Source organism: Chionomys nivalis, chromosome 22 (assembly GCF_950005125.1).
Source record: "Chionomys nivalis chromosome 22, mChiNiv1.1, whole genome shotgun sequence".
NCBI lineage: Eukaryota > Metazoa > Chordata > Mammalia > Rodentia > Cricetidae > Chionomys > Chionomys nivalis.
Window position 1 is genome coordinate 20,621,950 of NC_080107.1, and position 7,878 is coordinate 20,629,827.

The window sequence follows — 7,878 nt, forward strand, 5'->3', positions numbered from 1 at the left end:
GGAGCAATGTGAACATTGCTTAGCCAAAGATATAGCTGGGTCCATATATTTTCCCAGGGACACAGCCATGCCTCATTTGCTGGCTACAGTACATCCGTTAGCCCTTGGTACTATCGTAAGCAGACCATTCAATTCTGCTTGTTTCTTCACAATGTACCTCCATGATTTTCCACCCAGAAGAAGTATATGAGATTAGGCATCATGCTGCTAGGGGGTTATTCAGATTCGGGTCTGAAAAGCCACTTGATCCATCCTTGGTGTTCAACTCTCCATTATTAACTATCTAAGAGTGATGTTTTGGAAGCTAGAGGAAGTGGGGTTCATTTTTCCCCCACAGACTGTGAGGTGTGGCCTCACTTCCTGTGGTGGGATGCAGATATTTAATGATCATTTGATATGGACTTTCTTCCCAGGAAAGCAAAAAAAGGGCTTAATTATAATGCTCCATTAAGAGATTTATCATCTTGCTGGCACATTGCAAGGGTGATCAGTCATCTTACTGGCAATGGAGGAAGGTGCAATATAATTGCAAAACTACATTATACAATCCATCGAGCCAAAATAAAATTTCATAAAATCTTCAAGTTGAGAATATCACACTTCCCTGCTTGTAAGAGTGACTTAGATACGATTAATAATATATAACCTCTGGTATTACCCAAGACCCACTGAAACAATATTTTGGGGAGGGGTCTAGGAGGCTGTGGTTTTGATAAGCAAGACTACCTCAGCATGTTGCTGTCATCAGGATGATCGAGGGAGCGCTATGCTTTATTTCACAGATGAGGTCAAGAGACTCAAGGATTGAATCCACACAGCTACTGTACATCAGATTGAACCACCCTCTTCTAGGCTAGGAAATCAGCATTGCACAAAACAGAAAGCTATGATTATCTTCTGTCTTTACAGGGGGAAGGGGCAAGGATCCCACAGTAAAGGGGAATCTTTTCTGTTCTGGAGGTGGAGCCTGAACCTTTGCACATGCTAAGCAAGTGTTCCACACTCCCAGTCCTCTGTTTGTGAGGCACGGTCTCACTGTGGAGCTCAAGTTGGTCTTCAACATGTTCTGTATCCGCCTGATGCGTTCTGGGATTGTAGGCATGAGCAACCGGGCAGGACTAATAATTTTTATTACTAAATAATAAAATAATTAGACTGTTCATGATTCAATGAACTCCTTGACAAGACTGTCGCTTTGCTGTATAAAAGTTCTAAAGTCAACCGTCCAATTGAGTCACCTCTCCGTATCTGCAGGAGATTGGGTCCAGAGCTTCCTGGGCCAAAGAAACTAAAACCTGTGAATACTGAAGGCCCTTATACTGGCATAGAATTTGCATGTCTTCCCACATACCTGGAATCGTTTCTAGGTTTCTTGCAAAATATGATGCAGGGTTTGAGATGTAACTAAGTTAGTAGAGTGCTTACCTTGCACAGATGAAGCTCTGGATTCAATCCCCAGCACTGTATAAAACTTGGCATAGTATGGCACATCTGTAACCCCACACTGGGGAGAAAAAGGCAGGAGGTTCAGGTGTTCAAGGTCATCCTTGGCTGTAGAGTTTGAGGCTAGCCTGTGATGCAAGAGATGTTAAATAGAAGAAAGGAAGAAAGGAGGGAGGGAGAGGAAGAAAATAGGAAGGAAGGAAGGAAGGAAGGAAGGAAGGAAGGAAGGAAGGAAGGAAAGGGGAGAGGTAGGGAGGGAAGAAAGAAGGAAAGAAGAAAGGAAGAAGGGAGAGAAGGAGGGAGGGAGGCAGGGAGGGAGGCAGGGAGGGAGGGAGAGAGGGAGGGAAGGAAAAGGAAGGAAGGAAGGAAGGAAGGAAGGAAGGAAGGAAGGAAGGAAGGAAGGAAGGAAGGAAGGAAGGAAGGAAGGGGAAGAGGTAGGGAGGGAAGAAAGAAGGAAGGAAAGAAAGAACAAAGATTGAAAGCCAGTGCAATGTGTCTGCTATCGAATATATATTACACTTACCATCTAGAGAGCAACAGCAAGGGGAAAGACAGGGCAAGCCCAATAAAGACCTACTTTCAATCCATAGTTTGTTGAATCTGTGCATGCAAAACCAAGGATATGGAAGGCTGGTTATAAATTCATTTTTGAATTGTTGTGAAACTTTTATTCCACTGAGACTAAATACAAAGCTCTCTTTAAAACAAGTAGCTCAGTTTTAGAAGAAAAAAATCCAACAGAACAAGAAGATATCACTATTTTCCCTCTCCTGTAGAAAATTCGTGACTTGAAAACCCAGTGAGAAAGGTCTTCCCATTCCGTGAGATGGGGGTGTAGCTTAGAGAGAGAAGAATTGTACAATATGTTCAGTGCTCTGGATCTGGTCTCCGCATTGAAATGAGGGGTGAGGTAAACCTAATTGTCGCAGCTTCTAAAGATTATTCCATCTGCTTCCACAGACTGCCCCAAACCTCCAAACATCCCCATGATCATGTTGGGAGTGTCGCTGGCTATCCTGCTCATCGGAGTCGTCCTACTGTGCATCTGGAAGTTGCTGGTGTCGTTGCACGACCGGAAGGAAGTCGCTAAGTTCGAAGCAGAACGATCAAAGGCCAAGTGGCAAACGGTATGTGAACTCGGGAGACCTGAAAATGGTGGGGGACTCAGCCATGCCCTGTAGAAAAGAAGAGGTCAGTTGTTCATGACCACGCTCTCTGTAACCCCAACAGCTTTCATTTCTCTCTTGCTTAGCGAGCCAGAAGAGCCCATTGTCTGGTTCCGGGTTGTCCTCACGACACCCGGTGTCTCAGTGTGGTGGGCTTGTAACACCTGGGGAGGCTCATGAATCTCCTGCTATGGTGGTTTAGGGCTGTCGTGGAGGCGACCTCATTAAATAGAGCCTAGGTTCTATAGCTAAACTTTTCTGCTAATTGATTATATGCCGGCTAATGGGATAATGTTAATGGAGACTGTGACCGTTCGTGCCAATTTCCATGGAAATACTTGTTGCTGATATCACGGGCGACAAAGCAATATTGATAAGCCTTTTTAAACACCAAGCAGTTTTTTCCCAAATAACATAAAATTTAAGTAGCTACATGAAATAAACTTCTCAATATATGTATTCAATGATATAATTTAAATGTCTTCTCAGTAGGCAAACAGAAAACAGGACTACAATTTTCAGTGTTGCTTTTCCACAGGAAGAGATAATTACATTTCTAGAGACCCCTGGAAACAATTTCATGGTTTTAATTTCATCTCTCAATCTCTAATGGTGTGTCTAGCTATCTAATAGCAATTATCTTACACCACTGATTCCAACAACAGCGAACTCGCTGGAGAAAACACAGGCAAACACAATGTGCCTTTGGGTTCATCTGCCTAAATAAATTGATGGCAACACTATTTCCCCTATATTGCTCTCCTCAGTTCTGAAAGAAAATACAATTTTCCATTTTTGATAATGAACATTTATAATGGGCGGGATGATTTCAAACTAATCATAATGTACATCTCAGGGGGAAAAGCTAATAAAATTTAATCTACCTTATCTTTTGAGTAAAAATGCTTTAGTTACAATGAACAAATGTGATCTATGGACCCGGTCTGAGTCCTGACTTGGAAGGGTCCGGATGTAAGATTATATTTTTAAGACAACTGAAGAAAGTTTGATATACTCTGGATACTAGAATTATAGCAAGGATGTATGTTTGATTTGATCAGATTTCACAAAGGCCTGGTGACTTCCTGAGTGCACAGTCTGTGGTTTTTAGTGAGGAAACTGGTGTGTAGGAGTGAGGAGAAATGAGGACAGGTGTTGTACTTAAAAGAATTCAGCCAAAAGTTCAGGTCTCCCCAAAGTCTTGGTACAGGTAGAGTTGAGCCCCAATCATGAATTTGTTCTAAGAACAGCCCTCGGTTGAAGTGCCTGGAAATAATGAGGTGGGTATTCTGATTCTGCCAGCAAGCCCTTGGCTGTTTTGTGATGCATGTCTACTAACGAGCATATTTTAATGCTCTCCGACGTGGGCGTGAGTACTGACAAATGATTAATATCTTTAGAATAACGTTTTAATTAACAGTTAATTTCCCCCAAAACATGAATTGTTCTCCCTCAGGAAGCTAAACATGACTGAAATTCAAATGCCTAAATTTAGCTGTTTCTTCGTCTAAAATGGGACAAAACCACATATTAGACAGATAAAAGCATAAATGGAAAATATTATTTCCCCGTTAAATTGAGTTTCTTTGAATAACAAATGTTCGATGTTCCTGACTAGATGATGACCAGGTAATAATTATTCATTTACATGCAAAAGAGGTTCGATTCAATATTCAGCCCTAATTTCACTAACACATCCTCCTCCCGAGACAAATGTATGCTTGGCGCGTACACTTAAAGGTCTTCAGTTTAATTCAGTTTTTAATCTAAAACCTATTTCTTCTCAAGAGGTGAACTTAACTAAGTCTTAAAAAGCAGGACAGAAAAAACAGTGCGGTCACCTGACCCATCGAGCTCCACAAACTCTTAAGGGGACAGAGTTGAAGACACATCTTGGCTCTTGCCCCCTGAAACATTTTGTCAGGACTTAAAGAAAGGTTATCTTTTATTACATTAAAAAAAAAAAAAACTCAGCATTTTTCTTCTGAAAATACAAATGGAAGACATTTAAATTCATCTTTGATTTGACAGTTTTTCCCCTGGAAAACAAGTGGACTTGTGACAGAAAAAAAAAGTTTCTCCTGCCATTTCTTGCAGCCATGGATTGACTTTGTTCTGTCCTAAGCAAATCAGCCCTGCAGGTCGCAGTTAGGCAGTCACTAAGGAAGCTGTGAGCCATGATGGAGCCTTCTTTGTTACTGCTTTTGCTCAAGCCTGAGAAATGTGCCACTGGCTGCACAGAATCCAGGCTTAGGCCAGGGCCTTGATGTTCTGGAGAAACTCGGCCTGGACACCTTACATACTTAGAACCAGCCTTGTCTAAACGTGGACACTCCCCCACCATAGAGCAGGCATTAAGCCTGAGTCTCAACTGGACGTCCCACAAAGGGAGGTCACTAATGAATATGGCACTGGCCATTTTCGTATCTGCTGACAAAACCCAACCCTAGCATGCTCTCCTGAGCTCTGATCACCGTCTGAGGTCAGTACACACCTCCTTCCCCCACCTCAACAGTGCTGTGAACCTTTTCTTCTCTGGGTTCTGTATCTCCCTTACCTTCCTACTGGGGTAGAATCTTAATCCATTGACCCTACACAAGGGACCCCAAAACTATCCCAGACTTGCATAAATGAAGTAGTTTAAAAAGAAACAAAAACTTCACAAAGGTGAATGGTTAACTATCTACAAAATGACATTGTGTCATCCCCTTTAGAGTACTTTAAAATCTATTTCGTGGGGTTACGGAGAGCCTTAGTAGGTAAAGTTTGCAAGAAAGAAGACCTGAGTTCATATCCCCAACGCCCTTGTAAAAGCCAGACCCTCAACTCAAATCTGCAACCCTAGTGCTAGAGGACTTGGAAACAGGCAAAATCCTAGGGCTCACTGGCCAGTCAGTCTAGCCAAAATGGCGAGCTCCACAGCACTGAGAGACTATCTCAAAGCAGGGATGGGATAGAAGACGACACCCAGCACTGACCTCTTACCACGTATATATATATATATATCACACATAAGCAAGCATACCTGCACACACATGTTTAGCACGTGCACACACACACATTACAATTCTACTTCATGAGGGAAGTAGGTACATTTTAGTATGATTGACAGCTATGGAGTGGGGCCTACAAACAAAGATCTAAGCAGGCCCAGATCACAGCCAATTTATTTTCCTATTCCCTAACCTCCCCATCTCTCTTCTGTCCAGGCTTCAGCCTACATCCCCACCCGCAGCTCATGCTATCCAACTTTGACTCTTCAATTGACTACTTTGTCAACTAATTTCTAGTCCTTAAATTTCATAAAACGTCTTCTGAATGTTATTGCAAAAGAGACTCTACACCTCCCTGAGACCACACAAGTTTCTCTGAATCTTTAAGAGCTCTTAATTCTTGTGGCAGCTGGATTAACTAACCAGGCAGACTTTAGGAGTAGAGACAGTACAGTAACCCGGCTTTTACCCGCCATGGACTCTAGCCACGGAACTACCTCTACTTACCCTCAATACAGAGATGGCATCTGACTCTCTGAAGTCATATGACCAAAGGCAACATGGCACTTGATCAAAGGTTGGGACACTGGCTATCAGTAGGACAGAAGCAGCTTCAGGGATGGTTCCCACTCAGAGGAGATATGACCATGACTCCAAGTGCAAGGCAGGTAAATTCAGGAGATGTGTCTGTTTCCCTCAGTTCTTCGGAGAGCAAATACGATTTTGCTTTGTCAAGTAGTAGATAAAATTCCTTCCCCCAGGGAGTTGTAAGCTGTATATACTTTCTTCCTAAAGCCCCATGAGAAACCAGGCACAGTTTACTCTACAGGACCACTGAGTGGTCCTTCTATACTTCACAGAGTATAGAAGGGGTGACTATGAGTGTGCTGGTGTTCCTTACACAAACAGCCCTGGAGATTGCTAGCCTGCCCGTCTAGCCAAATTGGTGAGCTCCAGGCTAAGCGAGAGACTCTGTTTCAAAACATAAGGCAGAGTGCCAGGAAGAATGGCTTTGAGGGTAATGGAGCTTGTGACCAAGCCTGCTGGACTCAGTTTGATCTCAGGACCTACATGATGGAAGGTGAGAAATGGCTTCCAGGTACCCTCTGACCTCCACAGGTATCCTCTGACCTCCACAGGTATCCGCTAACCTCCACAGGTACCCTCTGACCTACACAGGCATACTGGCACATGAATGCCCCTCTTCTAAGTAATTAAGTACAATAAAATTAAAAATAATAATTTTATAAGTATGCATATGTGTGTGCCACACCAAAAAATGAAATAAATTGAATAAAATTAAAATTTATCAAAAATCATTCAAATAACTTCCAAGATTGAGCTTGACACTTTAATTTGAACTATAATGCAAACATTTGAAGATATATTAAAGTGGTATAATAACAAAATGTATCTTTTTATTTTTGATCCCTTCCCCCCCATCCTTTAGGGAACCAATCCGCTGTACAGAGGCTCCACTAGTACCTTTAAGAACGTGACCTACAAACACAGGGAAAAGCACAAGCCTGGCTTCTCCATAGATGGGTAAACAGACCTCCTTCAGCCAGGGAAAGTCAACCTCACTGATGTTAAAGGTTAATGCACTGTTTGATTTGCCTTTCTTTGTTGCTTCCAAAGCAGGTTGACTTAAGATAATACTAGGTCATTTGGAGATCAGTCATTCTCAGCACGAAGGTGAGACACTGTTGGCATGTTCAAAATAATCAAGAGAAGAATATCCTAAGTGAAGAGGTGAATTCAAGATCGCTTGAAGAATATGAACCCTGTTGCATTGATGCCTCATAAAAAATCGTCAAAATAGTTCATGGTGACTTGATTTGCATTTGAAAAATGTTCAGAATTATAATTTCATTTGCTTTCTGAATCCAGCTACCTAAAACCTTTGTCTCCACAAAGTCACCGAGTCCTTATGGTTCTATTTTGTACCTACACTGGCTGCTTTTTCTAAACATGCAGAAAAATCTCCCATTTCCTGGAGGATTTTTGTTGTTGTTGTTTGGTTTGTTAGTTTTGGTTTTGGGTTTTTTGAGACAGGGTCTCTCTACAAAGTCCTGGCTGTTCTGGAATTGACCAGGCTGACCTTGAACTCACTAAGATCTGCCTGCCTCTGCCTCCTGAGCACTGGGATGAAAGGCATGTATCACATCATGCTAGGCGATTTTTTTTTTAAGTATGAGAAATGAGATTCTGGTTTCTCATCCACAGAAAGAATACAGTTCTTCCAGTAATATCCCAAGTGAAAGATCGAAAATTAA

At 42.2% G+C, this 7,878-nt stretch overlaps 1 protein-coding gene across 2 annotated transcripts in view; it reads left to right on the forward strand.

Annotated features, from left to right (window-relative positions):
- Itgb6 (integrin subunit beta 6) overlaps positions 1 to 7,341 on the forward strand; it is a 119,950-nt gene extending 112,609 nt beyond the window's left edge. For both annotated transcript variants that reach the window (XM_057755175.1, XM_057755174.1), the window contains exons 15-16: positions 2,404 to 2,570; positions 7,053 to 7,341. In XM_057755175.1, coding sequence (XP_057611158.1) covers positions 2,404 to 2,570; positions 7,053 to 7,151 — 266 coding nt within the window. In that variant the 3' untranslated portion in view covers positions 7,152 to 7,341. The remainder of the gene's footprint in view (positions 1 to 2,403; positions 2,571 to 7,052) is intronic.
- The last annotated feature ends 537 nt before the right edge of the window (positions 7,342 to 7,878 follow it).